Source organism: Triticum urartu, chromosome 1A (genome assembly GCF_056163025.1).
Source record: "Triticum urartu cultivar PI428250 chromosome 1A, HENAU_Tu73, whole genome shotgun sequence".
In the NCBI taxonomy this organism is placed as follows: Eukaryota; Viridiplantae; Streptophyta; class Magnoliopsida; order Poales; family Poaceae; genus Triticum; species Triticum urartu.
In genome coordinates this window covers 127989631-128010460 of record NC_141873.1, presented here as the reverse complement: position 1 = coordinate 128010460, position 20830 = coordinate 127989631, and the positions used below count along the sequence as shown (strand labels likewise).

The following is a 20830-nucleotide window of genomic DNA, read 5'->3' as shown; positions in this document are numbered from 1 at the left end:
ACAATTTTTTCGTCTGCGCAATAAAGAAGAAACCTGCCAACTATAGGATGGTATGAACTATATATCTTACCCTTGCATCTTACCAATATGCACATTGAATGTTTATACAACAAACTGAATCATTTCCCTTTTTATCAGTGTGTTTTCCAAAGAAGTACAAAGACGATTTCTATAGATGGGCTGCCCTCCCCCCCTCCCCCCGCGCGTTGGTCTTAATTATGTATTTTACATCAAGAGAGGGAAGGATGACCGAGCCATTATCTATAAGAACTGGACTAAAATTGTTTGTGACATGCAGATGGAGGAGGGCACAATATGGGCATTCCGCTTCTTCAAGGTTGCCAACGACCCAATTGTTCTTCGCTTGGAATGTGTACCTCTATCATGAAGATCGACTCTCGCTGTGTGATCGATCGAAATATATATGTTTGTACTGATGATCTGCAACAACTAATAATGGATATGTGTACACATGTTGTGTTTGCTGATATGAATTGTGTTGTCTGCCTTTGAGTTGCATCTATTTTAAATTATTATTTCATATGATTGGTAATGTATTAAATTTAAAAAGGTAAAATAGTTTGTTGAAACAAGGTGTATGGTATAGACATGTGAAAGCACACGTTTTACTAGGCATGAGCATTTGTGATGACTTTGTCATCGGAAATAGTTTGTCCGCCGCATCGCACACGACTGTTAAGGAAGAATTGTGCGTGAATGCCCGCATAATCGCAGTCATTTTGCTTTGCTATAAACGTCTGGGATGTCTTCGTTATCACAGAAGATTTTCGTCGTCGTCAACAATCGACCCTCCCCCCTCGCCAACCCACTCGAGCACACGGTTCCGAGAAGTGCCTGCGATTGGGGGTAAAAACCGTGTGAATAGCAGGTCAGGAGTACTAATGTGAGTTTGGTGTCGGTCATGGCAGCGAGTATCACATCTAAACGCTCTTATATTATTATTATTTTTACAGAGGGAGTACCCCGCAGGTGCAGCAGCCTAACCATGCTCGGACGGATGGACACCGGCCGCACAGCCAGATTGATCGCCCTCATGCACGCCGGTGATGCAGCAGCGACAGCGATCGCCTCGCGGCTTTGCTCCGACGTACGCGGCGGCGCCCGCTCGTCCGTCCCCTGGTCTTCCTCTGCGACTTTCTATTCCTGACGCACCACCGCCTCCACGTCTCCCTCCTTGATTTCCTCTCTGCCACAACAAGGAATTACCACCCCTCCGCTGCTCATACATCATTCGATCACCCCGTCCATTCAAGACCCAGAGCAGCAAAACTCTCTTCCAGGGGCAGCGCGAGGGGTAAAATGGCGAGGATCCTGCTGCATGGGACGCTGCACGTCACCGTGTTCGAGGGCGAGGGGATCACCAACAACAGCAGGCCCAGCAGCCAGGCGCCGCAGTTCCTCCGCAAGGTCTCTCTCTCATATCGCTCATCTCTCTAACTTTCAAGTCATCGACGTCGATGCAAACGATCCACTAGTAACAATCAAACCTGCACGTCACCGTTTATGGGCTGCCGCCTGCCAGATATTCCAAAACGATCTGCATTTTTTCGATTATACAGATGACTCACACACACACATACACCCACACATACGGACCTCCTCCTAGTGTTGAAGATTGATTGGTTAATTTCTCGTGCCCTTCGGGCGTCAGACCCCTGAGATCTTGGATCCCTTGCTTTGCTTCAGACTTGAAAGTTTTTGTTTTTGAACGCGGTCTCCTTCGGACTGAATTCCTTTTTTTTAAACATAGAAAAGAATTGACTGATTAAGTAATAGAAACCCGACGGAAAACGTTACGACACATTCAAAAGGAAAGGAAACCCGACAAAAAACGTTACGACACATCCAAAAGAAAAGGAAACCCGCCGAACTGGCTACCCACAGGACCCCCACACATCTGTTGAGGTTACCCATAATGTCATCATCATCACTTCTCCTCGAGCAAGCCACTCCAACTTCACCGTCGACTACCCATCAAGACCTCTATGAACAATGGGCACACGAGAACCAAGTCGGCCTATGCCAAACAGTCGGTCAAACATGTCGAGGACTAGGCAGCCTCAACTGCAGGCACACACCCGCATAAGAAAGAAACACGCCTTGCACCAACGTAATCAGACTAGCTTGGCAGGTTTAAAATGAAAGAAACTTGTGGATCTTACGGTATGTCTTGATAATATCCTTGAAGATAAAAAGTAAAAGTAAAAGTTTGACAGATTGCGCAAACACTTGAGTAGTCTAGTGCAGAGAGAGTAATCCCCTAGGCGATGCCCATATTGGCCTTGTCTTCTTTCCTACGATTTAGTCCGGTTGGGCTTTCTATATAGTTTCACTCCTTATTGAACGGAGGACAAAGATTTTGCCTATTTTTAGAAAAAACTTTGTGTGATCCCTTCAAGAAACTTCTTATTCTAATAATTCCTTTATTATTTACTTTCAACTACGTGGAGAATCCACAAAGTCACTGAAAGCGCGTTTGGTTACATTGTCAATCCAGCTTGGCCCGGCGAGTCTGGCTCTAGTGAGCCGGTTTGAGGGGATGCAGACAAAAAAAACCCAAATGCACATAGTTTGGTAGCCTGCATGCCCCTAGTTGCATGAGACAACCATTTTTGATCCGGCGTTTGGTTGCTCGCATTGCATTAGGCGCACATATGACATGATGTTTGGTTGCAACCTGCATAAGGTGTTATCACTATTTCTAACTAGTGGTGAGCTTACCACACACAATTTGAACATGTAGTGCCAGCTAGTTAAACAAATGACAGTTCATCCTAGCTACTATCAGATGACAGTTCAAATTATTAAGAGCCATTGGCTAAATAGGGGATAGTTCATCGGTGTTGCTGCTACCAGATCTTCCTCTTTCTCTCCCTCTTCTTCTGCTTCTGCTACTACTGCTGCTTCTTCTTCTTCTTCTTCTTCTTCTTCTTCTTCTTCTTCTTCTTCTTCCATCTTCTTCAAATCATGCACTGACCTTTGTTAAGCCACATTGCCTCTGTCCACTCCAACATTTTGTTCTTCCAAGCGTCATTGTCAAATGTCTCCACACCATGGTCGGGGCTAACAACATCGCCAGGCTTGACCTCTTCCTCCTCAGGCACGTGTTCATCAAAGCCCCACTAGAGGATCCAGTTATGCAGAATGCAACAAGTAAGAACTAGCTTAACCTGAGTGGAGTATGGGTGGAATGGCTTCTGATCCAGGATCTTAAACATATTCTTTAAAGCTCCAAACGCCCTCTCAACAGTTACTCTAAGGTTGGAGTGTCGGAGATTAAACAACTCATGTGCAGTCCTAGGATAGTTCCTACCAAAGAACTCGTTGAGATGGTACCTGGTTTTCCTGAAGGGTGGAAGAATACTCTGCCGACATGCATAGCCAGCATCTCCAAGGTAGAACTTGTCGTCGGGGATGTTGATCCCATCAGGTCGACTCATGTTGTCACTGAGAATATTAGCATCATGCGCTGACCCCTCCCAGCTAGCCAGCACATATGTGAACTTTAGATCAAAGTCAACAGCAGCAAGCACATTCTGGCTTGTGTAGTGTTTCCTCCCCCTGTATGCTGTAGACAGTGACCTAGGAACTCTGGCAGTGACATGAGTACCATCAATTGCGCCAATGCAATCTTGAAAATGGCATCACAAGCCTGTGTTAGTGCTCAACTCGAACAATACAAGCATATCAAGCCATGAAAAGTGTATATTGTCCATGCTCACCTTAAAGTATGGATACCATCTTGGGCTTCCGCGAATCTTGGGTGGAGTCTGACCAGATGGTCTCCTGGTCATCTCTCCTCTAAGCTCCCCAACAGTAAAAAACACCTGCTTGAAGTACCTAGAGATGGTCTCCATTGATCTTCTAAACGTGTTGTGAATGACCCTGAACCTCTGGTTATGGCCAACAACATGGAGGAACATGTCCACTTGCTCTTCGACACTGGTGTTGATGTTATCTTGTAGTAGCCCCCTGCTCCTGAAGGTCTCGACAAGCCTGGCAAATGGTGCTCTTTTCATTCAAAGCATCCACAGAGCCTCGACGTCATTGCAGTTGTAGATGTAGTTCAGATTTTGGATCATCTCCTCCTCCCGGACAAACAATGGACAATAGTGGATCAAAGGTCTCCCAGCACGACGAACAACTCTCTAGTGCATGAACATGACCCATGCCTGAATCACACTAATCAGTGATGCTGCCTGAATTATCAGCCTCATCCGTGCGTCCATAACCTAGTCGACATCGACTGTTCGTTCAGTGAGAAATCGATCCTACACCTAGCCTAACGGCCTAACCACCGAGCTAACAAAGGGGGGGGGGTGTTGCTTACCAGCATTGGACACGAGGACGGCGTAGGGGGAGCCATGGCACAGACAAGGTCAACCAGACGGTGGCCAACAGCAAGGGGAGCACCAGATCCGCCGCAAACGCCGCTGCCTCTTCCGCCGCCGCCGCCTCTAGCGCAGATCTGAAATCGCAACCGCTGCCGGTGGTGAGGCGGTAGGGAAGAAAGGGGGTAGTGGCTATGGTGAGCGAGTGAAAGGGGGTGAGGCTAGATTTGGCGCTAGGACGGCACGCCAGATTTTCATCCCCCGCCATCCCCCCTCGCACTCGCGTCGCACCCGCTCGTGCGACCTCGCGCCGCACTTAGCCCGGCTCACGAGAAACTGCCGATCCGAGTGTTTCCAGCGAGCCAGGCTCTGGGCTGCTTTGAGAAGCGTGCGATGCAGGCCCAACAGTGAATCCAGGCAACCAAACAGGCCCCTTGCTTCCCGCGCGGCCCTGGTTGGGCTCGATGTGGGCAACCAAACACGCCCTGACTATCTTCATAGATGCCCATACAGTTTGCCCTCAATCCATTGTTGCCTCGAAATCCTACCTATTTGCTTTCAGGGAAAATTCAAAAACCAAGTTGTCTCTGCCTTTTTAAGTTATGTTTTCACATTCACATGAAGGTTGCAAATTAGAGGGAGGGGGAAGGGAGATTAACAAGATCATCAATTTCTGGTCCATAAGCGGGTTGAGCCCTCATCTGAATAGCCCCATGTGACTGGCCTAAATCGACTCCACATGGGCGGTCTGGACTCGCGGTGGCATCTGACCAGCGGTGATGGCAGGCGTCCCTAGTCGCTGCTCGACTGCATGTGTTACGCGAACATGATTCTAGTGTGGCTAGGTCCAATTCACGACTATGTGTGTGTCTAATTGTGCAATGATGGATCAACAGGTGACGCCATCATAGAGCGACATTGACTAGGTGGTGCTCTTTGAGTGTGAGATCTTACTTATTTTAGGGTGAAAACTCTAGGTCCGATCTTCATTGTCTGAACCTAACAATGTTGTGTTAATCTTTCTTCTTGGATGCATTACATGAAGTTTGAAGATATTTCAATTCACTGTGAAAACTCATGATCTGACTAAAATGATTGAGTCTGGCGACACTCATGCACCGTCCTTGTGCATCTTTGTATGTTGTGTTTTTCCGTTGATCACTCTCTTTTTTTTTGCAATATTTCCATGTGCACGCCCTTGATTCCTTGAGTGGCTTTTGGGATCATGTTAGTGTAGAGGTGGGGTGCAAAAGGTTTAGTTTTTTTGAAAAGGAGGATAACCCTAGCATCTGCATTAGGACGATGCATGCAGCCATATATTATTAATAGTGTAAAATCCAGCAGTCGAACATCATCGACTCAGAAATAAAGCGGAAAACAAACTCTGAGACCGTATACCTCGCAACGGTACCTTCGCCAGATGGCCACTAATCCTTATGATACAAGACACAACATACACGAAAAATACACAACTTTTAAGCTATGCCTTCAAGAAGGAATCACCGCACGTGCGCCGATGATGGCGAGTCCACCACAAGGTTGAACTCTGGATTCTCATCTACAAAGTCAAGCTTCAATCCACCACCTTCATCAAGGACACGACACAGGTGCGCAATGACATAGTCTGATCACAGATCTTGCGTTTCCACCGGAGTGCATAAACTCGTCGCTGAAGCCGTCTGCGCCCTTATCCGTCTACTGACACCTCGATAGCTGGATACCTCTGGAGGAGACAACAGAGGACAAAGACATCCCATACCGCCTGCCTCATGCTACTATCGCACCACCTTCGAACTGACAGCCACAGGCTAAACATGACACCTCCGCTAGAGCCACCGTGCATTACCTGGCGGTAGCAGGCATGACTTGACGTCTCAATATAAGACATCATGCGTAGCATCCGCCGGTAGCACATCCACCGGTGGCTTCACCTGCCGGTGACAGGCACCGCCTGACAACTCCAAAAAAGGCACATGACCGAAGTTGCTGCTCCGGAGATCAAGCACCGCCACTTGGCTATGTCCCCTCCCAATCCATCCCCGCCCCCTATGAAGCCGCCAGAGTAGCGCCGAACCGCCAGGACGACGAAGATCGAGGGCGATCTCGCGCCGCCAATCCCTCCACATCGCGGGGCTGCAGCCTAGATCCCCGCCGTCCCCATCACTGGTGGCGCCCGGGCTTAGCCGACGCTCGTCTCCGGGGACGACGAGGTGGAGGAGAGGGAGGGAGGGGGCGGCGGCGGCTGGAGCGCTAGGGATGCCCTCCCCCCCTCCCCCGATCGCCCTGGAGGGAGCGATCTTTAGGGTAAAAGGACATCTCTAACGGGGACCCTAAAATGGACAAGGTATTCGTCCGCGGACAGTGATACAGGAGTCGACCATCCAACCGTGCCTGCACACATTTCAAATGGGAATCGAACAATTTTCATGCAAACCGGATGATTTCATTTATATCGAAGCAAAATCATTATATTTTTGACATATTTCAACTAAAGAAAAAGCAGGTGAGACTTTTTTAACCAGTCTAAATGATCGCTGGCCATGGCGGCGTACATATCCATGTCCAGTCTTTCCCGTGGCCAGCAACCTCATGGGTTGTGAGCCCCGGGATGTGAAGTTGCGGGAAGAGAAGAATAAGATGTAGGGTGTGGCCCTCCTTGGACCCAATCCGTGGAGGCGTCCGATGTCCTGCTCTTCCTTGCCACAGTCCATCATATCGACGGCGTCGGGCATGGACGGCCTGTCCTCGTGGTCGTCCGGCGGGGCACAGTCGACGCGGAGCTGGTGACGTCCGTAGTCGCATGTGCCTCCTCTTCGTCTGCCTCCGCGTCGAGCTCCACGAACAAGGTATCTCTCTCCGCCCACAGGACGCATAGCCGCCATCGCTCTCGGTGGATGTCGCACGCTCCGCGTATGGACTGGTACAGTGCCCGCAGCTCATCCAGAAAGCCCAGATCCTCCCCGACCATGGTCGTGATGACATCTTCATTCGTTTGCTCGCCAACGATTTGCCCCTTGTAGAGGAGCCTGAGGTTGTAGCGGTACTGCTTCTGTGCCTGCTGAAACATAGACACAAGCGACGCTGATCGCTTTTCCACCTTGACGGCGTTGAAGTGTGACTGTGTGGGCGAGGCGTCGGCTCGTTGTCGGACACCTCTTCCATCGTCTGTTCCTCCTCGTTGATCTCTGGCGAGCTTGTTGGCAAACCAGCCTCAGTCTGTCGCGCAGGACGGGCCTGCCAGCTAGTCACAATGCCGGCCAACTCCTGCTTTTGCTGCGTCGAGAGGCTTCCCACATTGCTCTAGAGCTCGCCATCATATCGACGTGTTACGGTGCTGATCGTGTCGGGCGAGAAGGCGGCGTTTAAATAGTGGATGCCAGCCAGGTCAAGCGGTGGGCCGTGTCAATGCGGACACTAGTAGGTTTCTCGTCCGCAACGTCTATTTAATGCCTGCAAGTGGTCAGTCGGGCAACCGCTTTGTATGTGGTACACAACCGTCCAATTCTGTCGAGTCACGCGTCTTCTATATGTTGGAATAAACACAGAGACCGAGCATCGTTCACGGTCGGCGCACCACTTTAATGCCAGCTCTAGTTAGAAGTCATGTCCGCTCTGAGCCGACATGAATGCGGTGTTGGGGCTCTTGAACGACGCTTATCGGCGTGAATGTGCGGCAACCATTTGTGTGGGATAGTTTTTTGGTGGGACTGGGGTGGCGGATGTGTACGATGGCAGCGGTTCAGACGCCGTAAAAGCCTCTAGTTTGCAAAAAAGAAAAAAAAAATCGGCGCTCGTAGGGATCGTCGTGTACATTCAGCGAATGTTTCGATGGTTTTTCAATGCTGGTAGCGTGCTTTGATCTCACGTACGAATTCTTCGCGACATCGTACTGAGATCTCTGTTGGTTTTAAAAATGGTGAGCAACAGCTGGTGGAGGGGATCGAGGACACGGTGGGCGTCGGCAAAGGCGCGAGCAAGCTCTACGCCACCGTTGGCCTTGGCAAGGCCCGCATCGGCCGCACCCGCACGCTGAACGACGAGTCGTCGACCCCGCGCTGGTTCGAGTCCTTCCACATCTACTGCGCGCACCTCGCCTCCGACGTGCTCTTCACCATCAAGGGCAGCAGCACCATCGGCGCCGCCGTCGTGGGCACGGGCTACCTCCCCGTCCGCGACATCTACGGCGGCGACGAGGTCGAGCGCTGGCTCCCGCTCTGCGACGACAGCCGCAACCCCGTCGAGGGCGGCGGCAAGATCCACGTCAAGCTCCAGTACTTCGACATCTCCAAGGACCGGGCCTGGGGCCGCGGCATCCGCTCCGGGAAGAACCCCGGCGTGCCCTACACCTTCTTCTCCCAGCGCCAGGGGTGCAAGGTGACGCTGTACCAGGACGCCCACATCCCCGACGGCTTCATCCCCAGGATCCCGCTCGACGACGGCCGCTGCTACGAGCCGCACCGCTGCTGGGAGGACATCTTCGCCGCCATCAGCAATGCCAAGCACCTCATCTACATCACGGGGTGGTCCGTCTACACGGAGATCGCGCTGCTCAGGGACGCCAACCGGCCCAAGCCGGCCGGCGGCGGCGTCACGCTCGGCGAGCTGCTCAAGAAGAAGGCCGGCGAGGGCGTCAGGGTGCTCATGCTGGTCTGGGACGACCGGACCTCGGTTGGCGTGCTCAAGAAGGACGGCCTCATGGCGACGCACGACGAGGAGACGATGAACTACTTCCAGGACACCGACGTGCACTGCGTGCTCTGCCCCCGGGACCCCGACGATTCCGGCAGCTTCGTCCAGGACCTGCAGATCTCCACCATGTTCACGCACCACCAGAAGACCATCATCGTCGACCACGACATGCCCCAGAGCGGCGGCGGCCGGCTCCGGCGGATCCTCAGCTTCGTGGGCGGGCTTGACCTCTGCGACGGCCGCTACGACACGCCGTTCCACTCCCTGTTCGGGACGCTGGACGGCCCTCACCACGACGACTTCCACCAGCCCAACTTCGCGACGGCGGCGATCGCCAAGGGCGGGCCGAGGGAGCCGTGGCACGACATCCACTGCCGCCTCGAGGGCCCCGTGGCGTGGGATGTGCTCTACAACTTCGAGCAGCGGTGGCGCAAGCAGGGCGGCAAGGACCTGCTCGTCCAGCTCAGGGACCTCGCCGACGACATCATCCCGCCGTCGCCGGTGATGCACGCCGAGGACAGGGAGGCGTGGAACGTGCAGCTGTTCCGGTCCATCGACGGGGGCGCCGCCTTCGGGTTCCCGGACAACCCCGAGGACGCGGCCAAGGCGGGGCTGGTGAGCGGCAAGGACCAGATCATCGACCGGAGCATCCAGGACGCGTACATCTGCGCCATCCGGAGGGCCAAGAGCTTCATCTACATCGAGAACCAGTACTTCCTGGGGAGCTCCTACTGCTGGAAGCCCGACGGCATCGACCCCGACGACGTCGGCGCGCTGCACCTCCTCCCCAAGGAGCTGTCTATGAAGGTGGTGAGCAAGATCGAGGCCGGGGAGCGATTCACCGTGTACGTGGTGGTGCCCATGTGGCCGGAGGGCATCCCGGCGAGCGGGTCCGTGCAGGCCATCCTGGACTGGCAGAGGAGGACCATGGAGATGATGTACAGCGACATCGCGCAGGCCATCCAGGCCAAGGGGATCGACGCCAAACCCAAGGACTACCTCACCTTCTTCTGCCTCGGCAACCGGGAGGCCAAGAAGCCCGGCGAGTACCAGCCGCCGGAGCCGGCCGAGCCCGACAGCGACTACCTCAAGGCGCAGCAGAACCGCCGGTTCATGATCTACGTCCACACCAAGATGATGATCGGTACGTACGTACGACACATGCAATTCGTTCTGCATCTGCATGTTGGTAGACACATTTGGGCTGTTCTTGATGGTGTGTGTGTTTGTCAGTGGACGACGAGTACATCATCGTGGGGTCGGCGAACATCAACCAGAGGTCCATGGACGGGGCGCGCGACTCGGAGATCGCCATGGGCGGGTACCAGCCGGGCCACCTGGCGACGAGCCGGCCGGCGAGGGGGCAGGTGCACGGGTTCAGAATGGCGCTGTGGTACGAGCACCTCGGCATGATGGACGACGCGTTCCAGCGGCCGGAGAGCCTCGACTGCGTGCACAAGGTGAACGCCATGGCCGAAAGGTACTGGGACCTCTACGCGGCCGACGGCCCAGAGCGCGACCTCCCCGGCCACCTCCTCACCTACCCCGTCAGCGTCACCGGCGACGGTTCGGTGACGCAGCTGCCCGGGGTGGAGTTCTTCCCGGACACCGAGGCGCGGATCCTCGGCGCCAAGTCCGACTACCTCCCGCCCATCCTTACCACATAGATAGAGGCACCTCTGCCTGCATCACGTTGCATCGATCAAATTCTTCCTTCCGTTTGGTTTTTCCTCTGAAGATTTGGTGTTTCTCTGAAAACTCTGAATAAGAACAGCCCTAGATTGTGGTTTTCCTTCTTCTTTTTAGCGAATATAAGAAATGCACTAGTTGCATGGTGCATGGTGATGGGTTTATCGTGATTGTAGGTTAATTTGTTAGTGCTACATGTTGATGAGCTTAAACAGGTTTAATTCGTGCATTAGCGTATGCCTGTTTTCTTTGACAGTTCAGTGTTTGTGCCACAGCTTGTCAGATAACTAACCATCTTCACGCCTATATGAGATCATTGGAATTACTCCTTTGTTTTCTGCTAGATTTTTCTGTCATATCTTCAAGCATATGGACTCTCAAATTTCACGAATCGGGTGAAGAAAGATACATTTTCCCCAATAGTTCAACATTTCTTTTCAAACTATATGCAAATATGTAAATTCTGTCTCCACTAGTGAAGCTACAGTGTTTGTGATGTTAACTGACATCGCAGAAATTACTCGTCGCAGAAATGGATGTATCTAGAACTAAAATACATCTTGGGTGGATTGATATCGCAGGTTTTTATGTCAAGCACCGCCACTGACTGTTTCCATCTCCAGAGCTATATGTGGTGTAAGGTAAATTTAATTGAATGGTTGGAGTATGAGCTAATCTACTTAAAGTTCTTTCTCGCCTCACCTGGAACATGAAGTTGTGGGAACAGATCCACTCTGAATTCACGTATATTTCCTGTGATATTTAAAAATTCTTTTATTTTTTATGGTGAATGTGTTCTCAACTCCTCATCCACAGGTTAGTATGGCTATGGGTTGTCACCTGTCAATACCATCTGTTTCACTTTCACCCGGTCTATCCAGAATGTTCTATTCTTTTTAAGCAAAACACAAAAAAATGATATATATTTTTGTTTCTAAGGAAATCATCTTGAACAATTTATTTTTGTAGTGAACAAAATTCCCTCATAAGTGAAAAGGCAATCTCAAACAAAATTGTAGTTTTCTACAAGATACGCAGTTTTTTAATGTATAAATCATTAATCTATCTCAAAAAAAATATTCCATTCCCTGTTTTTTTTTCAATTCCATTGATACTGATCTTTAGGGAAAAATTAGAAGTTTTTTTTCAAATGATAACACTACCGCTTTTTGAGATTTAATGTTTAATTTTTTCACTGTGGAAGTTAGAATCTTGAACGTTATAGCACTACGGTGCTTAAATAATATTTAGCATAAGTTATGAAATGAATAAAAAATGTGCTAGAAGCTGACCAATAATGCATCTGGATGCACTTGACTTGGAAACAACAGCGACGTTGCATGCAGAGTGCACCAGAGGTATAAGTTGCACCAACATGTTAAGAGAATCACTGCAAAAAGGCTAATATTCTGTATCAGAACTTTCAGGAGTACATGCCAAAATTCTTGTTCTCTTGAAAAGAGTTTTGACAGTGCTATTTCTTTGTCGGTCCACCACAACCTTCAGAAAAATCTTCTATACAAGGTACAAACAGCCAAATAAGAAGATGAGAGAACATGGTGGAGACAAACTGGGGGAAAGCCAAGTGTATGCTACCAGTGAAAGCAGTACATTCCCCTGATCCTGATCCTTCTGAAGCTAATTGTTGCTATATAAGCGATCTTTATGCAGCCTTTGCCTTTGGTTTTGCCTTCTTGAATCTAGAGTACAGGAAAACACCGAGCAGAGCCAGACCAGTTCCTGCAGGCAAGGTAAGAATATATTTCAGAGAAACAAATCGGAAAGTGAATTGTTAGAACTTGCTGGCTAAATAGGATTGGTTAGTCATGAAGTTACCAAGGGCATTTATAGGTGAAATTGGAGTTCTGAAGAAGATAACGGATGACACAATGACAACAACCCGTTTGACAGAGTTTGCAACAGAATGGGTCACAGGTGATATTCTGGCCAATAAACTATATGAAACCTGCCTCGGAAACAAACAGAAACTTTGTTACAGGCAATCAAGGACAAAATTGAATAGAACTCATGGTAAATATCAAAGAGAAAAGAAAAAACAGATAAGTGGTAGAAGTTGAATTTCAGGTCATGAAACTTATTATGCAGGACCACTCATCTAACATCACTGAAGGTAAAAAAACATGTACACTGAAAGCGGTTGACCATAGTAATATAATATAAAATGGGCAAAGTCCAGCCCCTAAAGCTACTAAGTGATAATTCTTGGAACCTTTGTAGAACCTCCAAAACTTTTTAAAATATATTTCTGAAGGGAACTGATTCTTAGTGAAGATTAGCACACCTGTTGATAAAAATGGAAACAAGTGCCAGCAATGGCTGCTTTCACGCAAAGTTCTTGAAGATTTACGCCCTACATAAAAGGTACAATGTTCGAAAAAGTTATGATTAGCCAAAAAAAAGGGAGGCAAACCAATCCATTTCTACTTTTGGGAACTGGCAATACTCACAGTGCTCTGTAGGTATGATGGGCTAAACTTGATGCCCTCTAAATATAGCATTAATGGGACCGACAACAAAAATGACATGACAGTCATAATTGAGAAGAGATTTATATCGTCCAACATTTCCTGTAAGAAAAGAAATGCATAAGGGGAAAGTGGTTCAGGATAGTTATCATGTTTGTATGGTGTGAATGCCCAATGGAACAAAATAAAGTAGTAAATCACCTCTTTGTCAGCAAGAAGTTTCTTGCTGAAAACATTTCGCGACTGATTTGTAACATTAGAAGCCATGGCACTCCAAAATCCAATCCTGTATCCCCAAAGTACATATGCAGTCAGTATACATGATGGCAGATGGTTCTCAATAAGACCACGGGAAATAAACCAGTTGGGGGAACCTGAAGTACAACCAATGTTTTGAAATGCAAAATAAAATAAAATAAAATATATTTTGCTGCATTATTTTAGCTAAAATAACTGGAGAAACAGTATTATTATTATTTGCATTTGCCGTAATGTATACAGTTGTAACCTAACCAGAGCCTATTCATAATTGACACCTCACTTCCCATTTTAGTAAGTTTTGAGTGATACAAGCATATAAGGCTAACTGGATTGCCAACAATGTGAACAACTAGTTTCTTTCTTTCCAGAGTGGTAGTGATAAGCTTGACTAAACTAATGGATAGTGTGATACATTCCATATTTATATAGCTTAGAGCATCTATAGCTGGGCTCCTCAAATGTCCCCTATACGCCCAGGTGGACGGCCCGATCAGTGATTGGTCACAAAAACATGACCCAGCCGGGCTCCTCAAACTGGCCCTATACGTCTGGGCTGACCGGCATCCCTCATACCCAGCCCAAATCTAGGGCATATATGAGGAGGCCCAGACACGCATGGGCGCATCCGCCACGTCGGATTGATGCCCGAGGGGTCAAATCTGGCTATTTAAGCAGGACGGTGACCCCTAACCCTAGCTGCACTCACATTTCCTTCCCCTCCGCGCCGCCACTCCCCATTCACTCGCAGCACGGAGCTCGTCGTCCGCCTGTAGCCATGGCTCGGCAGCGGATCACCACCTACGCAATGCTCACTCCGGAGCGTCGGTTCAAGCTCCTTGAGGAGATCCGGGCCCGACGCGAAGCACGGATTGCAGCTGGCCAGCCTCCAGACTCGCCGGAGCAACAGGAGGAGGAGGAGGAGCAGGAGCAGGAGGATGCAGAGCAGCAGGCGCTGGACGCGGCCATGGAGGACACAGAGCCAGAGGAGGAAGGCGAGGCAGATCCGGCGCCTCCGGCTGCCGGATTCGGCATGGCCGACGCGCCTGGCGAGTTTGAGGTCGCCCAAGCGGAGGAGGCGGCGGAGCAGCAGGCCATCCTCGACTCCATCCGCTCAGAGGCGAAGGTGGAGGCCAACCTCCGCGAGGCACAGGCAGCGGAGGTGGAGTCTGACGGGGAGCTGAAGCAGCGGGAGGCGGCCATCCACCAGGAGGCAGGTCCGTCCAGCACTACCGGCACGGAGGTCATCTACATCTCTGACGAAGAGTAGAAGTAGGCAAGGTTTATCTATGTGGTACTTCGTAGCTTTTGTGTTGTGTAGTATGGATTTGAGGTATGATATTTGAGGTACTCAGTTGCACCGGACGCAAAATGAGGGGCGACAAGGCCCTCTCAGACACACCCGGACGCGTCCGCGGACCTATGAGGGGCTGGATTTGCTATATCCGGATGTAGATGATCTTACAAATATCTGAAGAGGGTAATCAAAAAGTCAATGTTTCGCCAATCCTTTGACATTTGGAATATTAACTAATGGCAATATTACAACTAACCAGTTGAAAGAAACTTCAGTCATAGATGCCAACACAACTCCACCGACAAGCGGCACGAGAGAACCTACTACCAGTAAAGAAGGTGTCTGCAAGAACAGCACAATTAAGAACAACATACTCATCTCTTTCTGCACATTTCATTTGTCAGGACGGACCACTTAAGATGAAATAAAATACCTGCCTGAGGAGCAAGACTGAGAACAGAACAGAGAAGAAGGGCTCCATGGCCTTGATGGTGTGCGTGAAGGAGACAGCCACCTTGCCCAAACTCATGTTGGTGAAGACGTTGCCCATCATGTGTATTAAGGCCAAAGGCAGGATCTTTGCGTACTGCACCAATAATTAAAAGATTAATCCATTCATATCAAAATTGAATTACTATACAATTTCACATGAATCATGAACGTGTTACCGAAAAGGAAACAATTCATTTTTAGACGATCAGGGTATAATAAGAACTTTGCTTCGGTAAACCCCCTAGAAAAGCTTACAGATTCCGATGCAGATTAAAAGTGAGGATTAGAAGTTAACCCCTTCAATCAGAAATGATAATATAGTCTTTTGTATCCAAATCAATCAATCGATACATTTGATCTGCCGGCTAATATGGTGAGAGCTTTTTTAAGTAACTTTAACATTCGTGCAAACTTTTAATAAGGGTAATAAAAGATCAGTGATTATCCTTGTTGTTACCTGTTGAAGGGAGAGCCTTGGCTTGGGATGCAGATTGAGCAGCCACATGAGAGTGATGAAGAAGGAGCCGGATGCGAACTGGAAGGTGGTGATGGTGTACGGGAAGGGCACTGCTTTCAGAACCTGTGTAGTAGCAACATCATCAGTCACATGCAAACGAAGATTGGATTAGGAGGATCAAGAAACGATTTGTCTGTGTGATAACCCTAAATTAAAGGAAGAAAGGGGAAATAAATGTCGATTAGGACTGACCAGCTTGTTGTAGATGTTGAAGTAGATGTTGAGGAGGTACCAGACGAGGATCATGGCGCCGAGCTGCAGCGTCCGCGGAATGCCGGCCGCCTCCGGCTTCCCGTCTCCCTCCGCCGACGGCGCGGCGGCCGCCGCCGCCCTTCTCGCGGAAGCGCCGTTCTTGCCGCCGGGCGGGAGCAGGGGGCAGGGGAGCGGCAGGCGGCCCCCGCGAATGCCGAGCGGCAGCACGGGCGCGCCGGCGCCCGCGACGGGGCAGCGGGAAGAGGACGAGGAGGAGAAGGCGACGTGCCGCGCGGGCAGGGAAGGGGAGGGGCAACGGCGCACCGCCGCCCAGCCTCTTGCAGAGGAGTAGGACGAGGAGGACGCCGCCATGCTCTGCATCTCGCGGACCTGGCTCCTCCGTCCGGTTCTTGGACTCTCACACGGGCGCCGTGCTAATTAACGGAGCGCGGCGAGGAAATCTACTCGCGCGGCGGATCTCCTCTCTCTCCCTCCCGATGTGCCGTCGTTGGAAATGCGGAGGGAAGGCGGTAGAGGCGGGCGCCGCCGCTGCCCACCAAGCCGGCGCTATTTATGGAGGGGGGAGGAGCTCGCAATCGCGCGGCTGGCGTGCTCCTCTCGCTGCGCGACGACAGAAACGGAAGGTAATCAAAGCAGACGCTGGTGGAGGGAGGGAGCGGGGTAAAGACGAGGAGGTCAGCCGCCATCTCCCTCTCTCGTCGAGCGGCGGCGCTTTCTTTCTTGTGCGGGTGCGGAAAGGAGCAGAATTAAACGGTACACTCGCTTTTTCTGGCCCTCGTCGCTCGGGTTTTCTCCTACGATGGCAGCCCTTTCTTGGAACTTTCTGCTGCTCCTTTTTTTGATAAAAACTGAAATTCCGCCATGGAAATCCAAATCTGGCCGTTCGTGATCGCGCGTCGGAGGAGAGGATATCAGGCTTCCCATTCCGCATGTTTTCGTCCACTCCGTGGTCACGTGGAGTGCTTTCTTTTTAAGCCGCGTGTATCATTAATCAACAATCAGAGTAACACATGCCTCAAAACTTATGAAGAGAGACCGTAATTGCCTTTGGCTCCTAGATCCATATGCATCCATTATCAAAATACACATTTCAAAAAGTTAAAAAATTCGAAATAAAAATCTTGCATCTATATCCGGACATTTTATGTGTGTGCACAAGGTTTCGGTGAAAAACGACGTTTTTTGTGACTTGTGTAAAAAAGATAATTTAGGTTTCGGTGAAAAACGATGTTTTTTGTGACTTGTGTAAAAAAGACAATTTTGGATGCTTCATTTTAACTATTCACGAGGCATTTCTTTATCTTTTTTGCACAAGCCACAAAAAACGTCGTTTTTCACCGAAACCTTGTGCACGCACATAAAATGTTCGGATATACACGTGGGGTTTTTGTTTCGAATTTTTCAACTTTTCGAAATATGTATTTCGATAATGGGTGCATATGCACCTAGGAGCCAAAACACCGTTCTCGAAAAGAGACCCTAAGACGGCTTCAAAACCGTTCATCTCTATCTCTATCTTTTCTTTATCTTTATCTTTATCTAATAATAAAGTAAATTAGATTTCTTTCGTCTGTCATGGTATTTTTCAGAAAAGTCTCTCTATTTCAGATAATTCAACCCGCAGTCCTGTTTTAAGTTAAAATGAATCGTTATTTTCGTATTTTACACAAAAGTCCCTGTCTTTTCTTGAAATCAACCCGCCGTCTGGATTTAAGTAACACCCGAACCGTTATTTTACATTTTTCGAAAAAACCCTGATGTTTTAGGTAATTCATCCGCGGATCATATTTAAGGCAAACAAATGATTTTTAAAATCATCCATATCTTTTAAATCGTGACTCCGATTTGAACATGTTATATATGAAATTTGATTAAAAAATATATAGAATATGAATATGAATTATTTTTACCTGTTAAGTATTTTTAAATATTATTTTGAAATATATTTGAATCAAATTAAATGATTTTTTAAATTATATGTATCTTTTAGATCGTAACTTTGATTTTAACATATTATATATGAAATTTTATTAGAAAAATGTGTGGAATCTAAATTTGATGTTAATTTTACCTATTAAATATTTTTAAAGTATTGTTATGGAAGCAAACTTATAATTTATAGCGCAAGATCCTTTTTCATACCGGCGGCGATCTAGATTGCAAATAAACACCCCACTATAACCATATAGGGAAAAGAAAACATCGATAACTACACATGCATACCTCTGGAAAATGTCGTAGGGAAAAACAACAGATTTCTCATCGCGAGAGTGAGAGAAAGCGAGAAAGAGAGAGAGAGAGGAAGAGAGAGACGCCTTAGGATTAACCATATTCAACACATTTTTTTGTCGTTTTGTGTGAACACCGAGGCCATCGCCGGCGAGGGTGAGAAGGAGGATAAGCGGCAACACAAATATGATGCCTCGCAAAAATAAAGGAGATGGACCTATTGTGGTCTTGAGTGATGGTTTTTGAGTTAAGAGTGTGTGTTATGTTTTCTCTCCCGTTGCAACGCACTGGCTCTTTTGCTAGTAAAGATTTATAGAGATCCTTGCACACACCAAAACTAATGGTTGCCGCCAATATCTTAGCGTCGCCACCTCCCATGTCGCCCGCCACCGTCATCTTGCCGCCGAGAAACCGAAAGCTTTTCACCCCCTCTCCCCCGACACAGTTGCGGCCGCGACCAAGAAGCCGCATCGCCGCCCCGGCCAGTTCCTCACCAACACGCTCGTCGCACGCCGCCAGGGCAGCTAGCTGGTCCGAGGGCGGCGCGACCCCCTTCGTCGGCCGTCTCCTTCCTCGACGCCCGCAAACTGTTCGACAGTTTGCCAAGGTACAAAATGGATTCCGTCGATGAGTTTTTTTCTTCACAATTTCCTTTGTGACTCAGACGATTCCTCGTCCGATGATAAGGAGAAGATCTTGGTTTCCGTGTTAGTCCATCACCACCACAATAGCTAGCGCCTGTCGTTCCGTGGCCCCATTCCGAGGCACCTTCCGGTGTTGAATCGCAACCGAGAGAGCGGGCATTTCCTTCTTTGGAAGGACTACTTTGACACAACAAACCCATTGTTCAAACATCAGAAATTTCGCCGCTGTTTCCATATGAGTAGGCAGTGAGGATAATCCTCAAGTTACGGACCCAATCCGTGTAGTTGCTACCATCATCTTCCAACTTAGCTTTCTCTAGGAACGCATTAAAATTCGAAGGAACGGTAGCACGGGTCATTGATCTACAACAACATAGACATGCAAAATACTATCAAGTACTAAGTTCATGATAAATTAAAGTTCAATTAAAATATTACTTAAGAACTCCCATTTAGATAGACATCCCTATGATCACATGATCCATATCAACTAAACCATGTCCGATCATCACGTGAGATGGAGAAGTTTTCAATGGTGAACATCACTATGTTGATCATATCTACTATATGATTCACACTCGACCTTTCGGCCTCAATATTCCGAGGCCATATCTGCATATGCTAAGCTCGTCAAGTTTAACCTAAGTATTCTGCTTGTGCAAAACTGGCTTGCACCCGTTGTATGTGAACGTAGAGCTTATCACACCTGATCATCACGTGGTGTTTCGGCACGACGAACTGTAGCAACGGTGCATACTCAGGGAGAACATTTACACCTTGAAATTTAGTGAGAGATCATCTTATAATGTTACCGTCGTACTAAGAAAAATAAGATGCATAAAATATAAACATCACATGCAATCAAAATAAGTGATATGATATGGACATCATCATCTTGTGCCTTTGATCTCCATCTCCAAAGCACCGTCATGATAACCATCGTCACCGGCTTGACACATTGATATCCATCGTAGCATCGTTGTCGTCTCGCCAATTATTGCTTCTACGACTATCACTATCGCTTAGTGATAAAGTAAAGCAATTACATGGCGATTGCATTTCATACAATAAAGCGACAACCAGATGGCTCCTGCCAGTTGCCGATAACTGTTACAAAACATGATCATCTCATACAACAATTTATATCATCACGTCTTGACCATATCACATCACAACATGCCCTGCAAAAACAAGTTAGACGTCATCTACTTTGTTGTTGCAAGTTTTACGTGGCCGTTATGGGCTTCTAGCAAGAACCGTTCTTACCTACGCATCAAAACCACAACAATTTTTCATCAAGTGTGTTGTTTTAACCTTCAACAAGGACCGGGTGTAGTCAAACTTGATTCAACTAAAGCTGGAGAAACAGACACCCGCTAGCCACATGTGTGCGAAGCACGTCGGTAGAACCAGTCTCATGAACGCGGTCATGTAATGTCGGTCCGGGCCGCTTCATCCAACAATACCGCCGAATCAAAGTAAGACATTGCTGGTAAGCAGTATGACTATTATCGCCCCCAACTCATTATGTTCTATTCGTGCATATAACATCTACGCATAGACCTGGCTCGGATGCCACTGTTGGGGAACACAGTATTTCAAAAAAATTCCTACGATCACGCAAGATCTATCTAGGAGATGCATAGCAACAAGAGGGGATAGTGTGTCTACGTACCCTCGTAGACCAAAAGAGGAAGCGTTTATCAACGCGGTTGATGTAGTCGTACACCTTCACAATCCATCCCGATCAAGTACCGAATGCACGGCACCTCCGCGTTCGGCACACGTTCAGCTCGACGACGTCCTCGCCTTCTTGATCCAGCAAGAGGGGCGAAGTAGTAGATGAGTTCCGCCAGCACGACGGTGTGGTGACGGTGTTGGTGAAGAACAATCTCCGCAGGGCTTCGCCTAAGCACTACGAAAACTATGACGGAGGATAAACTAGAGGGGATGGGATTGCCGGC

General features: G+C 48.6%; 2 protein-coding genes across 2 annotated transcripts; one reads left to right on the top strand and one right to left on the bottom strand.

The window, feature by feature from the left end:
• Positions 1-566: 566 nt before the first annotated feature.
• On the top strand, positions 567-10886 carry LOC125551360 (phospholipase D alpha 1). The gene is made up of 3 exons (XM_048714565.2): positions 567-1428; positions 8280-10185; positions 10275-10886. The coding sequence occupies exons 1-3, from the start codon at positions 1321-1323 to the stop codon at positions 10706-10708; spliced, it is 2448 nt and encodes an 815-aa protein (XP_048570522.2). The 5' UTR covers positions 567-1320; the 3' UTR covers positions 10709-10886.
• Positions 10887-12121: 1235 nt separating this feature from the next.
• On the bottom strand, positions 12122-16721 carry LOC125551344 (phosphoenolpyruvate/phosphate translocator 3, chloroplastic). Its single transcript, XM_048714552.2, has 9 exons — positions 15973-16721; positions 15721-15843; positions 15205-15357; positions 15028-15113; positions 13418-13502; positions 13199-13318; positions 13033-13101; positions 12567-12696; positions 12122-12470 (listed from the first exon to the last, which is right to left on the bottom strand). The coding sequence occupies exons 1-9, from the start codon at positions 16351-16353 to the stop codon at positions 12394-12396; spliced, it is 1224 nt and encodes a 407-aa protein (XP_048570509.2). The 5' UTR covers positions 16354-16721; the 3' UTR covers positions 12122-12393.
• Between the last annotated feature and the right edge of the window lie 4109 nt (positions 16722-20830).

What these genes read in the sequence shown, in the direction of transcription:
- LOC125551360 (XM_048714565.2), top strand. Translation starts at nt 1,321, where the DNA reads ATGGCGAGGATCCTGCTGCATGGGACGCTGCACGTCACCGTGTTCGAG. An exon ending in CGCCGCAGTTCCTCCGCAAG is followed by an intron (nt 1,429 to 8,279) that starts GTCTCTCTCTCA and finishes GGTGAGCAACAG; the next exon opens with CTGGTGGAGGGGATCGAGGA. An exon ending in CCACACCAAGATGATGATCG is followed by an intron (nt 10,186 to 10,274) that starts GTACGTACGTAC and finishes TGTGTTTGTCAG; the next exon opens with TGGACGACGAGTACATCATC.
- LOC125551344 (XM_048714552.2), bottom strand. Translation starts at nt 16,353, where the DNA reads ATGCAGAGCATGGCGGCGTCCTCCTCGTCCTACTCCTCTGCAAGAGGC. An exon ending in TCAACATCTACAACAAGCTG is followed by an intron (nt 15,844 to 15,972) that starts GTCAGTCCTAAT and finishes GCTACTACACAG; the next exon opens with GTTCTGAAAGCAGTGCCCTT. An exon ending in ACTGAAGTTTCTTTCAACTG is followed by an intron (nt 13,503 to 15,027) that starts GTTAGTTGTAAT and finishes TTGGGGATACAG; the next exon opens with GATTGGATTTTGGAGTGCCA.